At 41.9% G+C, this 19,997-nt stretch overlaps 2 protein-coding genes and 1 pseudogene across 2 annotated transcripts; all 3 read right to left on the bottom strand.

The window, feature by feature from the left end:
• Positions 1 to 2,029: 2,029 nt before the first annotated feature.
• LOC118209956 lies at positions 2,030 to 5,708 on the bottom strand (annotated as a pseudogene).
• Positions 5,709 to 5,954: 246 nt separating this feature from the next.
• LOC118209468 (extracellular calcium-sensing receptor-like) lies at positions 5,955 to 11,102 on the bottom strand. Its single transcript, XM_035384788.1, has 6 exons — positions 10,887 to 11,102; positions 9,695 to 9,989; positions 8,415 to 9,212; positions 7,568 to 7,789; positions 7,353 to 7,476; positions 5,955 to 7,065 (listed from the first exon to the last, which is right to left on the bottom strand). The coding sequence occupies exons 1-6, from the start codon at positions 11,075 to 11,077 to the stop codon at positions 6,152 to 6,154; spliced, it is 2,544 nt and encodes an 847-aa protein (XP_035240679.1). The 5' UTR covers positions 11,078 to 11,102; the 3' UTR covers positions 5,955 to 6,151.
• A 4,178-nt stretch (positions 11,103 to 15,280) lies between these two features.
• LOC118209451 (extracellular calcium-sensing receptor-like) lies at positions 15,281 to 19,583 on the bottom strand. The gene is made up of 6 exons (XM_035384765.1): positions 19,351 to 19,583; positions 18,685 to 18,979; positions 17,411 to 18,208; positions 16,914 to 17,135; positions 16,699 to 16,822; positions 15,281 to 16,385 (listed from the first exon to the last, which is right to left on the bottom strand). Exons 1-6 carry the CDS (start codon positions 19,581 to 19,583, stop codon positions 15,472 to 15,474), a joined length of 2,586 nt encoding a protein of 861 aa, XP_035240656.1. The 3' UTR covers positions 15,281 to 15,471.
• Positions 19,584 to 19,997: the final 414 nt, after the last annotated feature.

The raw sequence follows: 19,997 nt of genomic DNA, 5'->3' as shown, positions 1-19,997 counted from the left end.
CCTTCACACTGTCCAGTTCCAACCTGATCACCTAGCTAGCCTTCCTTAACAGCTTGTTGAGACTGCTGACCTTTAAGCCTTGATACCACCACCCCAGCACATCACTGCGAAAAACAGAGCACTGGCTCCTGCTTGGCGGAGGCATACAACCGCAAGGCGGTATTTCTAGTTTTATATTTTGTTTCCAATCCTCATAAGAATCCTCTTTTCGTCACACAGGCATAGTAAACCACACACAATTGTAAAACTGAACTGAGGAGTGTGCTGTAAACTCACTGACACTTGAACCAATAAGCTCCCTGAAATTGATGCAACAATAATTACTATCAATGTCAACTCTCTTCTGGTCCAAAATGACCACATTACATAATTTGACTCCAAATATAATGTGCCAAATATTACATAAATCATATTTACAGCCTACAAGATGAAAAGAAAACTCTGAAAAACATTTATTCCAACATGGTCAAAATACTTAATTTCAAAATGATTAACATAAGGATAAAAATTGCATAAATATTTCATGAGTAATGATTGCTCATATGTAAGTGCCTGACCAGTCCAAACTGTGCATTCTCTGGATAGACATGCACACCTGGTCTCGTAATGTGGGACAAGGGTGGGGCCAAAGTACGTATATCCTGCAATCACATGGACTTGACTGGTTCATTCTGTGTATATTATGGCTATCTAACACAAATAAATATTAAAATACCAAACAAAAGAGAGTATGGAAAAACTGGACATTCATTTCAGTTGTACCTCTGCTGTAAAATTAATTTTTGCACATAAATGTTTTTTCTTAATAATAAAGCCACGCTCACACACAAATTTATGGAATTGTTATTTTTTCAGTGATTAACACTGTTATACGTGCCGATTTTTTAATTTACTATTAGCTGAATTTTCTCAATACCAGGAAATTTACTAAAATGTATTTACAGTTTACACTTTAATGTAATTCGACAAGCTTATTAATGTGTAATTATTGGGAAAATTATTGGGAAATTGTGAAGTTAAATGAAGTTAATAGAGCAATGTCAAGGTCTGTGAGTGAGAAACCAGCATTTTTGGTATGTAGGGAATTGTGATAACCATATAATAATGTGAGAAACCATACACTACAAGCAGTTAGCATTTCCCATAACAGCTTCTTATATTTTCCTTTTACATTAGATTTCTATCTTTTTGGAATTGATATAGTAGGGGAGAGAAGGGCAAAATGTAACACTGAATTTTTAGGTTGATGCTTCGAGCTTGAACAACGTATTTCACGTTAAACACACAGAATTACCCTCTCTTTGTCTCTAATGAACAATGGGAGATTTCAGTAAATATTTCAAGAGATACTGTCAGAAGTCTACAGTTCTAGTTTAGGCTATATGCAAGTAAAGAAAATTAAGTTTTAAGCGATGTGTATTTTTTTAAGTGAAGTGTTTTTCAGCTACTGTATTGTGTGTTTATCTCAAGGAATCCAAAGATATGTCATCATAAAGTTATTTCACACATCTTGCGATGCACTTGGATGCATCATCAGTGATGTAACCTGGGGTCATGGGGTGTTTGGGTCTTTTAACAATCAGACACCCTCACCCAGGTGACCCAGCCAAGATAGATCAGGCCTTATCTTGTAGTCCAAGTAGCATGTGTTGTCCACAGATCTCTCCCCTTGATCCACAGCCAACTTGACACCCTCTCTGCGGACTCAGTGGTGGTCTTGATGTCTTTCCTGCTGTACAGTCCTGTGATGCTGAGGATCTTGAATGCCCTGCAAGGAAACAGGCCTGCAAAGCCTCTGCAGCCCACCTCCACAGGAACACATTGTGCCCACCATCCCTGCCTCCGGCACTCGCTAACCAGGTCCTCGCACTTAGCTCACTTCCTCTCGTAGGCCTCCTCCATCCGGTCTTCCCAGGAAACAGTCAACTCCAGCTGGACCACCTGTCTAGATATTTCAGACATCAGAACCATGTCAGGCCTGAGCATAGTCGCTGCAATTGTGTTCGGGAACTTGAGCTGCTTCCCCAGATCAACCTCTGGTGTCAGTGGAGTCTCTGCATTGCAGCACCTCTCTTGCACGGATGACCATGAACTCCTCAGTCAGGCTACTGAATGGGAGCCATAGCTTGTTCTTCTGCTCATACAAGGCGATGCTGCTCAGGCTTCATGGCAGGCCCAGCCATCTGTGGAGGAATTAGCTAACCTTACTTTTGAAGCTCTTGACAGTTGTCAGTGGGACCTCATAGACTACCAAGGGTCATAGGAGATGAGGGAGAATGCCGTGCTGGTATGTCCAGGCCTTGAACTTCCCTGGCAGCCATTATTTGTCCACTGTCGTCAGCCATGACTCCAACTCCTTACTGGTTGTCTGGAGTGATGCAGTGTCCTTCAGGGTGCAGTCAAAGACCTTGCCTAGACTCATGACTAGCTTCTCAGTGACAGATGGAATCTGGATACCTCCTAGGGAGAAGCAAAAATTGTCTGTTACCTTCCCCTGCTTCACAACCAATGACCACGGTGATGAGTCCATCAAGGCCTTGGAGAATCTATCTGCATCCAGGCACCGATGTAGTGGTCACTGTCAAGTCGTCCATGAAGGCTCTGATGGGGGGCTGTCGGACATCAGACTAGATCAAAGGACCTCTGCACTCCACTTCTGCTTATTTAACCAGCATATCCTTAACTAAGGCAAATAGGGTCGCTGAAATGTTAAATCCTGTGATTATCCCCTTCTCCAACCGATGCCATGCTGTTGTTGTAGTTCCACAGGTGACTCTCAAACTGAAGCAGTTGTAATAGTCCAGAATGAGGTCCCTGATCTTGCCTGGAATGTGGTGCCAGACAACTGCTACTTCCACCAGCTTATGTGGTATGGACCCATAGGCGTTGGCAAGGTTCAGCCACAGAACAGCCAGATCTCCTCTACCTTCTCTTGCCTTTCTGATGAGCTGATTGACAACCCCTGTGTGCTCAATGCATCCTGGCACTTTTGGGACACCCCCCTTCTCCACTGAGGTGTCGATGAAGGAGTTCTTCAGGAGGTTCTCAATCAGGCATCGGGCAACGATACTAAAGAATACCTTGCTTTCAACACTGAGGTATGAGATAGTTCTGAACTGCTATTCTGAACTAAACAGTCTATTAGTGACAAACAGATTGCATATTTTTGCTTTAGCATGCTAACGTGCTGGGATTGCAAGCCAGGCAAAAGTGTAGACAGATCTGGTGTGCTATTTGAGGTGTGAATGTATGTATCTTTTGGAATATCCTGCTGTGTTGTAATTTTGAATTTTGGTCTTTGTACATCCTTGGATTACTTTGGGACAAAAGCTGTGGTTTGGCATCTGCTTTCATTATTTTCTTGGGTGACTGCCCATGTCTGTAACCTTTGTTAATTGTTTTAAGGTAGTTGAACCTTGTCTTTAGATTAGATGTGAATATTTGTTGTAACTTCAATTTATCAATTTTCATCTGGTTGTGAATTGTACATTTTGATAAAGGTTAATCCAACACTTTGCTCTGCCCATCAATGAATTTGGTGATTTAATTGATAATTGATATCTTAGATTATATTTACCAAATTAAATCAAATAAATATATTTTACATGTTGGTGAGGTGTTTTAACTGTTGATGCACTTGTGCTCATTATTCAGAGTGCCGGACGTCAAACGAGGGTGTTAACGGTTAAAACTGCTGGGTTCAGAAAATGAAACATATTTCACATAGTTCTGACTCGCCAGATAGGTGTTTAATTTATGCCACAACAGAACAAATGTACTAGAGAATGCAACTGGAGAAGACTGAGGCTGGTTGGCACAGAGGTTGTTTGGCAGCTATTTTCTGGTATTTTGAAAGTCAACTTTCACTTTAGGCTACCTGGTGACATGTGACATTGACTGATACAGCTGTTTGGATCAAAAAGATAAAATATAAGACAGGAACTAGATAATATTATACAGTCTTGTAATAGATTTATCAAGATAGATCGGCTGTTTGTGTTATGTAACATTGAATTGTAGTGAATTACCTTACTTTGTGTTAACTTTTAAAGCTTTTAAGACTGTTAGGTGTACCCCCGGCCCCCGCCGCATTCGTTTTTACCCCACCCACAGGGTTAAATGTAACATTTCACTCCTGGTACTTTCAGTCAGATTGCTAGTGAATGGTATGTCCCAGAAATGTAATTGTTGTGTGTAATCATAGCCAAGGGATGTAGGTTGTTTTAATTAAAAATGATGAATCTATTTCTAGTAATATTTTCACAATTGAGCCAAATACAAAAACCATTAGTTAGTTCTGCACTCTCACCAAACTGCCAACTTACTAAAGGAAACACTTAAGTAATGAGGGATACAACGTATAATGAAAGCAGGTGCTTCCACATGGGTGTTGTTCCTGAGTTAAACAATTAACATTACAGCTTGCTCATGGTTGTATACAAAAATTCTGGACAGGGAAACTTGCCTGATACTCTATTTTGGCTGGCATGACTTGTAGAAAAGCTCTCATTGTCATTGAAAGAGGAGTGGTTGGGCGGGCATGTTTGTTAGGAGCTTTTAAGTGACTGAGACTGCTGAAATTTTTCATAACTTGGGCCACCAATTTGTCTTTCTTTGTTTTCTCACATGGTACTTCAGTCCTCCATCAGCTAGAGGTTTCAATAGCCTCTTCTCAAACAATTATCCCCTTTGTACCACCTCAGTAACCTAAGTTGATTAAGTTATTGCCACTAATTAAGCACAGATGATGATTGACAGTAATGTTTACAAGCAACGGTCACATGTTAAATCCAGTTTGATTACTTACTGCCGTGGACATGCTGCAGTATTTGTAAGTGTTGTACAAGGGCATGATCTGTTTTGTTAGCAGTGGGAAATGCCCATGATAAAAATGAGAGCAGTTATATAACACTTCACTTGCACAAAAAAGTCAAATAAAAATAAATTCATGATAACCGTTGACATATCAGTTTAAATCCCAACAGACCACATGGTGGAAACAAACTGGTGGCCCTATTTAAGAGGAACAGTGGCTAAGATGATGTTGGCTTTGAAGTCTGTGTAAAAGACCACATCAACTACGGGCAACCATGGTCAGCACGCATACTTCTCAAATGGGATGTCGTTCTGTTTGTTCAAGATTCAAGGCAAAATGGATGAGCAAATCAACTGAACGCAAATATTAATCTTGGTCATGAGCGGGTGATTTCATAAAGAAAATTATTTTATGGCTCTAGAACACATACCAACCCCCCCCCCCCCCCCCAAAAAAAAGACATACATTTTGTCACTAACAACCGTTAGAAGTGCCAAATCCCTTGCTTGTTACCACTTACTTTCCAAATTATAACTATAATTGGACAACTGTACTGAAGAGTTTTTCATGCTGACATAAGTGGCTAATGCTGTGATTCTAATAAGTGTCAGAAGTAGAGAAATGGATATGTGTGAACTGCATAGCTCTATCAGTCTCATGAACCTCAATGGACCTCTGCTAGCTGTGGAGGTGACAGTATAACAATGCTTGATTTTTCTCAGTTTCACATACTTCAATGCATAACAGATGTTCATTTTATGCCCAGAAATTAATCCCTGGTTACCCCTTCTGTTAGATGGAGAATGGCTGGTGGACAAACAAGCATGTCTGATCACTGTTGTATTTTTTTGGTTACCAGGGAGCTGTCTGCTGGATATCTGTTGGGGTCCATTCTAAAGTTATATTAACACAAGGTTTTCAATCAAATGATCACCAGACAAAAAATACTCTGCCCTCAAAAAGAATGAGCTGAAAACAGCTACGCCCTCCCAGCCCTGAATAACAAAACTATTGTTAGAATGGTAGCTGCAACAAGTTTCAGTGAAGTTCCAATCTTGCACCTTTGCTCAATGCATTTTCAGTGAATACTGAACAATTGCACATCATGCACTAATGCCAGAAAACACAAACACCCTGATTAATCAATCTTTATTGATGGTATACAATCCCCAAGGGTCTGTGGCTCCTGCTAAGTTAATATTACAAATGAAAAATTTGGTCTTCAGAGATATTCAAATATATGCACTTTTTCACTTAAAGGAATATACCGAAGAAATATATTGAAAGTTTAAAATACAATCATACATCAACATTACTGAGATTTTCTTTTGTGCTTCAGAGAGATTTTGATGATATTTTCCCCATCATGTGCTTTTTGGTATTTTTCTCAGGCTGAAACAATATTATGAAGCATTTAGGGACAAAAATGCAAATGATCAAACCAAAGCTGGAAGCTAAAATAGCAAAGATCTCCACAGCTACAGTGAACTTTCCAGGTGAGCTGACATAAGCTGGTATAAAGGTGATCCAGACTGCACAGAATATGAGCATGCTGAATGTGATGAATTTGGCTTCGTTGAAGTTGTCAGGCAGCTTACGAGCCAGAAAAGCTAAAACAAAGCACAATATAGAAAGGAGTCCAATATAGCCCAGTACAGCCCAGAACCCCACTGCTGATCCTACATCACATTCTAGAATGATCTTTTCTTTGTAGTGAATCATGTTCTCATTGGGGAAAGGAGGCGATATTGTTAACCAAAGTACACAAATAAGGACCTGTATGAGAGTGAAAGCAAGAACACTCAGTCTCTGCTGGGGAGGCCCAAACCACTTCATGACATTACAGCCTGGAAGTGTAGCCTTGAAAGCCATTAACACCACTATTGTTTTTCCCAGAACACAAGAGATGCAGAGGACAAAGGTGATCCCAAATGCAGTGTGGCGTAACATACAGGACCACTCAGATGGTCGGCCGATGAAGGTAAGAGCGCAAAGGAAACACAGTTTCAGTGAAAAGACCAGCAGGAAACTCAGCTCTGAGTTGTTGGCTTTCACAATGGGAGTGTCTCTGTGTCGGTAAAACACGGCAGCCACTGTGATGGCTATGCAGGCCCCAGTCACCGAACAAGCTGTCAGGATAATCCCCAGAACCTCGTGGAAGGACAAGAACTCCACAGGTTTGGGTACACATTCATCCTTCTTAGCATTCGACCAGTAGTCAGCTGGACAGGTGATACAGTCCAGGGAATCTGCACAAAAGAGAAAACCTCGTTGTTCAGGAGTGTGCAGAAGAGATCAGGGCAAAAAAAAAAAAAAAACAGGTCTGTGGGATTGAAACATCTGACTAGTTTTGGGCTTCAGATTCTTACATTGATATTAAACGCATCAAATTGTCTTGCCTAAGCTCATTAAGTTGCAGGTGTGTCCCCCAACATATGAGAACCTGCAAAGTACATATTCCAAATTTAGTTATGCTAAATGCAATATATTTAATATGCTACATATACAGTAGCTAATTATTCCGGCTTCTCTGTACCTGTAGCATTGCTGATTTCTCCCTCAGCACAAGGTACACAGTCATAGCAGCAAACAGGCCTTCCTCTCTGCACAGCCTTCCAAGTGCCTGGTGGACAGCTCTCACTACACACTGACACGGGCACCTTCAAACAAATATCACAGCAATGGACATGGAGCCAACTATGGCAAGCCACCATATTTGTATAACAAAATCACATTTGAATGTGAAATTACCTTTGGCTGGCCACCTGCCCAGGTAATGTTTCTGTTCATGATCAATACCTGTCCATCTGGAGCAGATGCATCATAGTGGCCCACAGTCACAAACTCCATGTGCCCATCCCTCATCATCTGCCAGTTCACCAGCTCATAAATGGCCACCGGATCCCCATTGGCATCAAAGGAGACTTTGTACCCGTTCCTGGAGAAGTTCACTTTTCTCAGGTGCTCCATGATCTGATGGGAGGAAGCCAGAGGACTGATAGTACACCTGCTAGTGACCAGCTCAACTTTCACTCAACCTTCATGTTAACCATCCACACAGTATTCTGCAGTAACCACATCCTTGCAGTTCTTGCAGTGGTATATGCCTGTCCCAGGTCTTTCACATTCCACATCAGTGTTCACCATGAAAATAATCTGTTCTGCTGATTGAAAGGCATTTAAGTGACTGAATGTTATATTTTGTTGTGGCCTTTTAGGTTGCAGGTTGTGTGTTGTATCTTAGACCTTCACCAGCAGTGGTATACAGGTATGTCTTTCTCAGATTTTTGCTGCCAGCATAAAAATTAGTCGATCTTTCACATTCCACCTGAGTATATTCACCTTGAAAATAACCTATTCTTCTGATTAAAAGGGATTTAAGTGACTGGATGCTATATTTTGTAGTGCCCTTTTATTGTAGTATGTTGTGTAATATAGGTTAAAGTGTGCTTTCTGAGTCATTATTTGCAATCTGTATCATAGTATTGAATGCTCTCTAAATCACACTGGTAAAGGGCATCAGCCAAATAATAAAAATAATAATATTGTTGATACCCATATCCATTATAGTGGAAAGTTTGTGCAATGGACTGTTTACCTGCTGTGGCCCAACTAGGATGCTTCTGTTGCAGTGGGGTGGAATGTTAGGTTTGCCTGTGCAGATGATGCTGTGTATGGCATGGGCTATTGCATACACAGCCTTGTACACCATGTTGGAGATGCGCAGCTGGGATGTGTCTGTGTAGGGGTTCAGCAGATCTCGCAGATTCTGGTTTCCATCGCATGTTTTCTGGCCCGCTGCAGTCTGACTTCCCCCCAGGCTGCAGTTAAAAGCGCTCTCCCAGAACTCTGTGAGGAGTGGTGAGTTAGAAACCTGTGCCGGCCCCAGGTCCAACAGGAAGTCTCGCAGCCCTGGAATGACTGAGCGGGGGATGCCAAAGCCGATGGCCCCGGCAAACAGACGGAACTGCAACATCATGTGGTTAGTGACCCAGGCCTCACTCCCAATCCACTGTAGCGGGGCCATCAGCATGCCTTCCAGCTCTGACAGCAAGACCAGCATTTCGCCTGTGGCTACAAATGCCACAATGACGCGGGCTGTGGACCTGCTGATGACCTCTGCCACGTGTCGCACTTTTGCACGGGGGCTGGTCCTGTAGAGTGCCTCTGAGTACTCCACGCAGATGCCCTCTGCCTGTGCAGCCTGCAGGAAGGCAGCCATCCCACTGTTCCCATAGTCTGTGTCGCTCCGCACCGCCCCAATCCAAGTCCAGCCAAAATGCTTGACTAGTCTAGCCAGAGCAGCTGCCTGGTAGTAGTCACTTGGGATGGTCCTGGAGAAGGTGGGGTACTGCAGCTTGTCACTAAGACAGGAACAGGTGGCAAAATGGCTCACCTATAGCACCGTGAAAGGAAAGATGCACATTTTTAACAGTGAATGCAACTTAATTCTAATCAGGAATATAAGTGAACCACCATATCTGTCTACCTACCTACCTACCTATCTCTCTATTTAGAACTAATACAGTAGAATTTTGCACTAATTCCTGTGGCCATTCAACAAATTCAATATCTCCTGTAGAGGAATCTTGTACAAAGAAATATTGTCGCTACTTTGGGAAATGATGGTAAAGTAGTAGTAGTAAGCAGTAGTAAGACCAAGTTGCCATGAAAGCAGTAAGCTTATTATGCAAAAAATATTTTCCATTTGTCTATTAAATACTTAATATAATAATATGAACACAATAGCCTATATATTAATCATGTATCTTTACATTTATTCCACATACATTTTTGAATGCAAGGATTATTATATCGTAATAATATCAGGTAATTTATCAGAAAAATAAAATGGAGGACTGGGCAGGAGGAGCTCACCTGGGGGATGCTGAAGGGTCCAAGAATTCTGGACATGGCGATGGAAGGAGTGGAGCTAGACTCACCCACAACAGCATGCACGGTGGCAGACTTTGAGCAGGACTGGTTGGGAAAGAAGACTGGCTCAATGCCATTAGCCAGCTGAAACGCCGCCTTCACGGTCACTGGCACAGAGTTGCAGGAGTCATGGATCTGGTAGCCCAGAGTTACACCTGGCAGGAGCTCGGAACTGTTGTTGATCTCCTTGATGGCAAAAACCATGGTCCTAGCAAAGCGCACATTCCGGAAATTCAAACTGTGTGAACAACATGAAGAGTCAAGAACATTGACATAAACATAACAGAATATGCAAAAAGGTGTGAAATGACAATAATTTAAAATATGCTTTGAATTTGTATTTATTTGGACATGTTTCATATTCTGATTGATAAAAGAGAGAAGCATTACATGGGTTCACCACTGGGGCGACATAGCTCAGGAGGTAAGACCGATTGTCTGGCAATCGGAGGGTTGCCGGTTCAAACCCCGCCCTGGGCATGTCGAAGTGTCCTTGAGCAAGACACCTAACCCCTAACTGCTCTGGTGAATGAGAGGCATCAATTGTAAAGCGCTTTGGATAAAAGCGCTATATAAATGCAGTCCATTTACCATGAAGATCAACAGATTATTGTAGACGGTCATCTTGGTATTGGGGTTATAAGAAATAGTTCAAGCTCATCTACATTTTATCATTTATATTCTGACATCTAGAATTACAGAACAGACATATTTCTAAAGTTGCAAAATTGTCTCTAACCTATATGTGAATACTTGACTGCTGTAAGGACAAACAATGCCTTAACCTGAAGGGGAGACTGATGGAAAAGATATCTTCTGCTAAAAATGTAACAACCAAAATAGAATTGAATGAATATCTTCTAAATAATTTCTAACGTAATAAAACAACAATGAAAACATGTATACAATAAAAACTTAATAGGCTTCTCTTTTAAAACGAAGAGTAAACCTGTGGAGATCATAATAAAATTAAATATTTAGCTATTTAAATTACAGTATATTTATCATACATTCTGCAATTGATCTAAGTAATAACGTTCCCAACATGTTTTGTTTATATTCATGCATCACCAGAATCTTAATGTGTGGCTGCACAGTGGCCACATTGTACAATGCTCTTCCTCTCTTCACTGACCTCCCCGTACAGTGCGGCGCTTTGGGTCGGCTGGTGTAGTTGTGCTCAGTGCTGCTCACAAAGTAGTGGATGGAAAAAACGCCTCCGATCACAAAGTCCCCAGGCTGGGATAAAGACGCAGGCCTCGGGGTCCCCTGCAGTGTGCACCCTGACCCTGGCCCTCCCTTTGCCAGGGTGAGAGCTCCAGCCATCAGTGCCAGGACCAGTGTGGTCCATATCGCCTCCATGCTTTAATGACAGGATGTGGCACTCTCTCATGTTTAAATACCCTCCTGGAGCACAGCCTCCTGAGGTCATGGAGAGGAAGAGGCATTCCCTTCTTGGGGAAAACATGCAGAGGAATGGTTTTGTTTTATTTATAAAATGACCAACGGTCATGAATCCATTCTTTACATTTTTTCTCCGGACTTTATTAAACTAGACCTCAGAATTCTAAATTTGGATCTCTATAGACTGAACATGGGGAGATATACATTACATTATAGTCATTTAGCAGACACTCCAGAGCTACTTTTTTTAAAAGCATAAAAATGCATTAAAATGGCAAGATGAAATCCCCTTTTCTCAGCCTCACTCCAGTGCTGCTCATAAATGTCCTTAGTCTACCACTGTAATGTCCTGGGATTAAATTTTATTTTATTTTTTTATCTCAAGCTAGCTTCTCTGGGTTTGAATTATTCCATCATTTAAAAGTTATAAAAATGAACATTAGATGAGAACAATGGGAAACTGTTAAGTCCAGGGACTGTCACAGGCAGGTAGCAACAGCCAGTCAAACTCACCAACTTAGCTCGGGCACTCTGGGTTGGTCTATTCTGAGACATACTCCATTGCCAGGGGTATTCACCTTATCTAATAGCTAATATCGACAGCATCAGCCAGTCAGTGTCTGAAATGGCTAGCAGGCAATCTGTGTCGAATCCAGTGAAGCAAGGGTGTAACCATATGGCTGGCCAGTTCGTTGAACATCATGTACCGTATTGTCTTTGCTATCTGTTAGCTAAATAGCTAATTACAGCTGGCATGACTAGAAATGTTTTTAGTAGCTAGGATCTTCATGACAACTCTCCAGTAAAGCTAACGAGACTTCATAGCAAATGCTCGATCTACTATGATATGGCTAGCTAGCACTAACGTTTCAAATTGTTTTACTAGTTAGCTAGCTAGCTAGATGTATATATATATATATATATATATATATATATATATATATATATATATATATATATATATGTGTTGTAAGTGCACATTTTTGATGTCTTAGCCTAGAATACTTGATGTTGTTAGCAGGACTAAATGTATGTTTATCTTAAGAAGAGCTAATTTATGTCTGGGAATACCACTGGTTCTGTTTCTAGTACTGTAGGTTATCCCTGTTTTTACCAAGTTGGACTGATGACATCTTGTGGAAAGCATAGCTATACTTAATTGTTACGGTTTAAGTTACTGGCTTTTCCATTATGTTTTGTGTTGGAGCATGCCATTGTGAAGAACCAACATAGCAAATGTAAATTCAATTTCTCTTAGTAATGGGAATTTCAATTATATTTAATTGGTGAAAATAAAATACTTTCTTGTTATATGTGATTGATTGCTTGTGGAAAATAACATAGTGGGTTGGGGGGTGTTAAATGGTGACTATGCCTACTATACTATGACTATGTGGCTATGTTTGGGAAGGATATTCTTTGCACCTATGGTGCTATACTCAATATGTACTGCAGTGTTACAGAAAATATTATTTATAGTTGAGACCAAAAGTTAGGCTAAAGATATTCAAATTCAATTTTTCACAACTCCACACATTTCATGTTACCATAAATTTCCTGTATTAAGTCAATTGTGGTATCTACTTTATTTCCATAAGAGGTTATTTCAAAATAATAGCTAAGATACTGATTCATTTCAGCTTTTATGTACTATATCAGATTTTCAGTGGGTCAAACGTTTACATACACTTTGTTAGTATTTGGTGTCATTGCCTATTAATCGCTTAAATTGAATCAAATTCTTGGGGTAGCCTTCCACAAACTTCTTACAATACTTTGCTGGAATGTTTGCCCATTCCTCATGACAGAACTGGTGTAACTCAGTCAGGTTTGTGGGCCTCCTTGCTCGGACACGCTTTTTCAGTTCAGTTCAGAGGGATTCAGGTCAGGGCTTTGTGATGACCACTCCGATACTTTCACTTTGTTGTCTTTAAGCCATTTTGTTACAGCTTTGGAGGTATGCTTAAGATCATTGTCCTGCTGGAAGACCCAGTTGCGACCAAGTTTGAACTTTCTAGCTGATGTCTTGAGGTGTTGCTTCAGTATTTCTAGATAATCCTCCTTCGTCATGAACCCATTATGGTAAATGGACTGCATTTATATAGCGCTTTTATCCAAAGCGCTTTACAATTGATGCCTCTCATTCGCCAGAGCAGTTAGGGGTTAGGTGTCTTGCTCAAGGACACTTCGACACGCCCAGGGCGGGGTTTGAACCGGCAACCCTCCGACTGCCAGACAATCGGTCTTACCTCCTGAGCTATGTCGCCCCATAAAAATGGTAATGGTAAATGGACATTTTTTATGAAGTGTACCAGTCCCTTTTCCAGCAAAACACCCCCACAACATTTTGCTGCCGCCCCCATGCTTCACAGTTGGGATGGTGTTCTTTGGATTAAAAGCCTCACCCTTTTTCCTCCATAAATAGAGCTGATTATGGCCAAACAGATCAATTTTTGTTTCATCTGACCAGAGAACACTCCTCCAAAAGGCTAGGTCTTCGTCCTGGTGATCAGCTGCAAACTTAAATCTGGATTTTTTATGCCAGTCTTGGGGGGGCTTCTTCCTTGCGCGACAGCCTTTCAAGCCACGGCGATGTAGGATTCTCTTAATGGTGGATGTAGATACTTTGGTACCTGATGCCTCCAACTCCTTCACCAGTTCCTTTGTTGTTGTCTTGGGGTTCAGTGGAACCTTTCGGACCAAAGTTTGTTCATCCATGGGAGTTATTTTCTGCCTCCTCCCTGAATGATGCAGTGTCTGTGTGTTCCCAAGATTTTAATATTTGCATACAATTGTTTATACAGATGCTCGTGATACCTTGTTTGGAAATTGCTCCTAAGGAGGAACTGGCTTTGTGGAGGTCCACAATTTTTTTCTGAGGTCTTGGCTGAGTTACTTGGATTCTCCCATGGTATCCAGGGCAAAAAGTCAGTAGCTCTAAAGGTAGGCCCTTAAATACAGCCACAGGTGCCAATTAGCTCCCAATTAACTCCTAATTATGACAATTAGCCAATCAGAAGCTTCTAAAAAGTCATTACATCAATTCTGGAATCTTCCAGATTGTTTAAAGAGACAGTCAACTTGGTGTATGTAAACGTTTGACCCACTGGAATTCTGATATGATGAACTAAATCTGAAATAAATCTCTCTAATCGGTTGTTTGGAAATTACCTCTGATGTGAACAAAGTAGATGCCCTAATTGACTTGCCAAAAGAAATCTATGGTAACATAAAATGTGCAGAGTTGTGAAAAACTGAGTTTGAATATCTTCAGCCAAGCTGCATGTAAACCTTTGGCCTCAACTGTACCACAACCCACAGATAACCCTTTGACAAACCATTGAAGTACCAAATATGTTCTGTGTTACCACTTACATTCCCCATTATCACTTTAACTGGACTATTGTACTGAAGAGTGTGTCATGCTGAAATAAGTGGTGAATGCTGTGTTTCTAGTAATGGTCAGTGGAGAGATTTACTTTTGTGAACTGCTTAGCTCAATCACTCTCATGAACCCCAATTAACCTCTGCTGGCTGTGGAGGTCACAGAAGAAAATTGTTTGATTTTATTCACACTTTCACACTATTCCCAAACCAATCATATGTGGCAGGTGTTAATTTTATGCTCAGAAATCAAAATACGCCCTGTACACCCCTTCTGTTAGATGGAGAATGGTCAGTGGATAAACAACAAACAGCATGTGATCATGCTGTATTTCTTTGAATCCCAGTGAGAAATCCGCTGGATATCTGTGTGAGTCCCTTTCTAAAGTCATATTCACACAGGTATTTTCAATCAAATGATTACCAGACAAAAACATGTCTCTCCTCCTGAGCCTAAGACAGCTATGCCCTCCCAGCCTGGAAAAACAAACAACCCCTTGCTTGATGATGATGTATATTGTTAGGCTGGCAGCAAACTTCAGTCACACCTCCTGCACCCCTCTGCAGCACACAAAGAAGTAAGACTGACTCTGTCTGCCCTCCAGCAACAGCACTCTGCAGACAGGCTTTGCTCCTTCTAAATCTAAAACTAAGTTCTAATCTTGTTACTTTGGTGCATTTTCAGTGAGCACTGAACAACTGCACAATTTACACAAAAGGCAGAAAACACAGGCATTCTGATTTATTAATGTTTTATTGGTGGTATGAAATCCCTGATGGTCTTAGGCTCCAGCGAAATTAGCATTGGTAGTAAAAATATCCTCAGAGATTTTACAGATATGTCTGTTTTTCACTAAAAGAAATATATTATAATTTAACAAACATACGGCATACAATCATGCATCAATATTACTGAAATTTCTTCATGTGTTTCAGAGAGATTTTGATGGCATTTTTCCCATCATGTGCTTTTTGGTGTTTTGCTCAGGCCGAAACAATATTATGAAGCATTTAGGGACAAAAATGCAAACAATCAGACCAAAGCTGGAAGCTAAAATTGCAAAGATCTCCACAGCTACAGTAAACTTTCCAGGTGAGCTGACATAAGCTGGTATAAAGGTGATCCAGACTGCACAGAATATGAGCATGCTGAATGTGATGAATTTGGCTTCATTGAAGTTGTCAGGCAACTTACGAGCCAGAAAAGCTAAAACAAAGCACAATGTGGAGAGGAGTCCAATATAACCCAGGACAGCCCAGAACCCCACTGCTGATCCTACATCACATTCTAGAATTATTTTTTCTTTGTAGTGCTTCATGTTCTTGTAGGGGAATGGAGGTGATATTGTTAACCAAAGCACACAAATAAGGACCTGTATGAGAGTGAAAGCAAGAACACTGAGTCTCTGCTGGGAAGGCCCAAACCACTTCATCATATTACTCCCTGGAAGTGTAGCCCTGAAGGCCATTAACACCACTATTGTTTTCCCCAGAACACAAGAGATGCAGAGGACAAAGGTGATCCCAAACGCAGTGTGGCGCAGCATACAGGACCATTCAGAGGGCCGGCCGATGAAGGTAAGAGAGCAAAGGAAACACAGTTTCAATGAAAAGAGCAGCAGGAAGCTCAGCTCTGAATTGTTGGCTTTCACAATGGGAGTGTCCCTGTGTCTGTAAAACACGGCAGCCACTGTGATGGCTATGCAGGCCCCAGTCACTGAACAAGCCGCGAGGATGATCCCCAGAACCTCGTGGAAAGACAAAAACTCAACAGGTTTGGGTACACATTTATCCTTCTCAGCATTTGTCCAATAGTCAGCTGGACAGGTGATACAGTCCAGGGAATCTGCACAAAAGAGAGAAAACCTCATTGTTCAGACATCTGCAGGAGAGGTCAGGGCATGAAAAACAGGTTCTGAGGGTTGTGGGATTGAATCACGTGACTAGTTTTCTGCTTCAGATACTTGTAAAAACTCATCAACATTGTCTTGCCTAAGCTCATTGAGCTGCAGGTGTGTCCACAAATGTGCAAAAGCCTGCAAAGGCTTTTATAAAAATATACATATTCAGAATTAACTCATGTTAAATGCAATACAGTGTGCTACATAGATGTTACAATAATGTCCTACACAGAGTTAATTATTTCAGCTTCTCTGTACCTGTAGCATTGCTGATTTCTCCCTCAGCACAAGGGACACAGTCGTAGCAGCAAACAGGCCTTCCTCTCTGCACAGCCTTCCGAGTGCCTGGGAGACAGCTCTCACTGCACACTGACACAGGCACCTTCAAACAAATATCACAGCAATAGGCATGGAGCCAAATCTGACATGCCACCATATCTGTTTAATGAAATCACATTTGAATGTGAAATTACCTGTGACTGGCCACCTGCCCAGGTAATGTTTCTGTTCATGATCAACACCTGTCCATCTGGAGCAGATGCATCATAGTTGCCCACAGTCACAAACTCCATGTGTCCATCCCTCATCACCTGCCAGTTCACCAGCTCATAAGTGGGCACCGGATCCCCATTGGCATCAAAGGAGACTTTGTACCCATTCCTGGAGAAGTTCACTTTTCTCAGGTGGTCCATGACCTGATGGGAGGGAATAAGAGGGTTGATAGTACAACTGTCGGTAACCAACTCAACTTCCAATCAACCTCCAAGTTAACCATCCACTCCCCAAAAACCACATCCTCACAGTCTCAGCAGTGATATGTGCCTTTCCCAGGAAATAACCTATTCTGTGGATTTAAAGGGATTTTTGAAGTGACGGAATGCTATATTTTGTTTGGCCATTTAGGTAGTAGGTTTCGTGTGTTGATGTCCTTATCCATTATAGTTGAAAGATTGTGTACTGGACTGTTTACCTGCCGGGGCTCAACTTGGATACTTGTGTTGCAGTGGGGTGGAGCGTTAGGTTCGTCTGTGCAGATGATGCTGTGTATGGCATGGGCTATTGCATACACGGCCTTGTATACCATGTTGGAGATGCGCAGCTCGGATGTGTCCGTGTAGGGATTCTGTAGATCTCGCAGATTCTGTTTTCCATCGCATGCTTTCCTCCCCGCTACAGTCTGACTTCCCCCCAGGCTGCAGCCGAATGCGGTCTCCCAGAACTCTGTCAGAATTGGTGAGTGGGAAACCTGTGCCGGCCCCAGGTCCAACAGGAAGTCCCGCAGCCCTGGAATGACTGAGCGAGGGATGCCAAAACCGATGGCACCGGCAAACAGACGGAACCGCAACATCTTGTGGTTAGTGACCCAGGCCTCACTCCCAATCCACTGTAGTGGGGCCATCAGCATGCCTTCCAGCTCCGATAGCAAGACCAGCATGTCGCCTGTGGCAGCGAATGCCATAACGACGCGGGCCGTGGACCTGCTGATGACCTCTGCCACGTGTCGCACTTTTGCGCGGGGGCTGGTCCTGTAGAATGCCTCTGAGTACTCCACGCAGATGCCCTCTGCCTGTGCAGCCTGCAGGAAGGCAGCCATCCCACTGTTCCCGTAGTCTGAGTCACTCCGCACCGCTCCGATCCAAGTCCAGCCAAAATGCTTGACTAGTCTAGCCAGGGCAGCTGCCTGGTAGTAGTCACTGGGGATGGTCCTGGAGAAGGTGGGGTGCTGCAGCTTGTCACTAAGACAGGCACAGGTAGCAAAATGGCTCACCTACAGCTCCATGAATGGAAAGATGCACAATTTAATCTGTGAATACAACTTTATTCTAATCAGGAATAGTGAACCAATATATCTGTCTACCTACCTACCTACCTACCTACTTTTCTGTTTATACATTAGCGCTATACACAAATTCCTGTAGCCATTCAGCAAATTCAAAGTCTCCCGAAGGAGGAATCTTGACAGCAAGAAATATTGTGGCTATATTGGGAAATGATGGTAAAGGTGTCTATTCACTGAAACAGCAGTAAGACCAAGTTGCCATGATAGCAGCAGGTTTATTATTCAAAAATATTTTCCATGCGTCTGTGGATACATAAAGACAAAATATGAACAAAATATCCTATATATTAATGGTTTGTCTCTATATTTATTTCAAATACATTTTTGAATGCAGGGATAATTACATCAATAATTTCAGTTAATTATTGGAACATGCAATGGGGGACTGGACAAGAACAGCTCACCTGGGGGATGCCAAAGGGCCTGAGAATTCTGGACATGGCGATGGAAGGAGTTGAGCTAGACTCACCCACAACAGCATGCACAGTGGCAGACTTTGAGCAGGACTGGTTGGGAAAGAAGACTGGCTCTATGCCATTGGCCAGCTGGAACGCCACCTTCACGGTCACTGGCACAGAGGCACAGGAGTCATGGATCTGGTAGCCCAGAGTTACACCTGGCAGGAGCTCTGAGCTGTTGTTGATTTCCTTGATGGCAAAAACCATGGTTCTAGCAAAGCGCAGTTCCCGGAAATTCAAACTGTTTTGAACAAAATGAAGAGTCACAAACATTGACATATACAAAACAAGAATATGCAACCTGAAGGTGAGACTGTTGGAAAAAATATTGTTTGCAAAAAACGAAACAACCAAAACGAAATGAAATGCACAGTATACCTTGCTTTCAGTGTAATAACACAACGACATATATAAAACAAAAAACTTAACAGGCTTGTCTTTTATGACGAAGAGGAACCCTGTGGAGATCATAATATAATAAATGTTTTGCTATTTTATTTACAGTATATTTACTCTACATTCTGCAATCAATTTAAGTAATATATTTCACAACATATGGCTGTCCCCAAAGTGGCCTCCACATTGTACAATGCTGTTCCTCTCTTCACTGACCTCCCCATACACTGCGGCGCTTTGGGTCGGCTGGTGTAGTTGTTCTCAGTCGTGATCACATAGTCATGGATGGAAAAAACGCCTCCGATCACAAAGTCCCCAGGCTGGGATAAAGACTCAGGACTGGGGGTCCCCTGCAGTGTGCACTCCGACCCAGAACTTCCCTTTGCCAGGGTGAGAGCTTCAGCCACCAGTGCCAGTACCAATGCCAGCAGGGTCCATATCACCTCCATGCTTTCAGGACAGGATGTGGCACTCTCTCATGTTTAAATACCCTCCTGGAGTCCTGCCCACTGAGCTCATGGAAAGGAAGAGGCATTCCCTTCTTGGGGAAAAACATTCAGAGGAGTGGCTTTGTATTATTTACAAAATGACCAACCGTCATGACTTCTTTTTTAAATAAGCTATGGCCAAATTAAACTTTTCATTTATTACATGTATAAAAGAGCATAATCTTTTTTTAAATGAAATAGTCTGTTGTCAATTAGATAAATGCATCTTTTTGCAATGCTGTGCAAGTTATGTGAAACATAATTAACATAACTTCATTCACAGGTCACTACATTGTCTTAAAAGGGTAAGCTACATGGAAGTTCTGATGTACAGTAATTTACGGTGATGGTAGGAAAAATCCAGCACAACTAATC

Source organism: Anguilla anguilla, chromosome 12, assembly GCF_013347855.1.
Source record: "Anguilla anguilla isolate fAngAng1 chromosome 12, fAngAng1.pri, whole genome shotgun sequence".
Lineage (NCBI taxonomy): Eukaryota > Metazoa > Chordata > Actinopteri > Anguilliformes > Anguillidae > Anguilla > Anguilla anguilla.
The sequence above is the reverse complement of the archived record's forward strand: the minus strand, read 5'-3'. Positions and strand labels throughout refer to the sequence as shown.

Excerpts from the sequence above, each read along its gene's own strand:
- LOC118209468 (XM_035384788.1), bottom strand. The coding sequence starts at position 11,077 with ATGGCTGGAGCTCTCACCCTGGCAAAGGGAGGGCCAGGGTCAGGGTGC. Across the intron at positions 9,990-10,886 it reads GCGCCGCACTGTACGGGGAG|TTTGAATTTCCGGAATGTGC; the intron begins GTCAGTGAAGAG and ends TTGTTCACACAG. Across the intron at positions 7,477-7,567 it reads GGGCAGGTGGCCAGCCAAAG|GTGCCCGTGTCAGTGTGTAG; the intron begins GTAATTTCACAT and ends ATTTGTTTGAAG.
- LOC118209451 (XM_035384765.1), bottom strand. The coding sequence starts at position 19,583 with ATGGAGGTGATATGGACCCTGCTGGCATTGGTACTGGCACTGGTGGCT. Across the intron at positions 16,823-16,913 it reads GGGCAGGTGGCCAGTCACAG|GTGCCTGTGTCAGTGTGCAG; the intron begins GTAATTTCACAT and ends ATTTGTTTGAAG. Across the intron at positions 16,386-16,698 it reads AGAAATCAGCAATGCTACAG|ATTCCCTGGACTGTATCACC; the intron begins GTACAGAGAAGC and ends TCTTTTGTGCAG.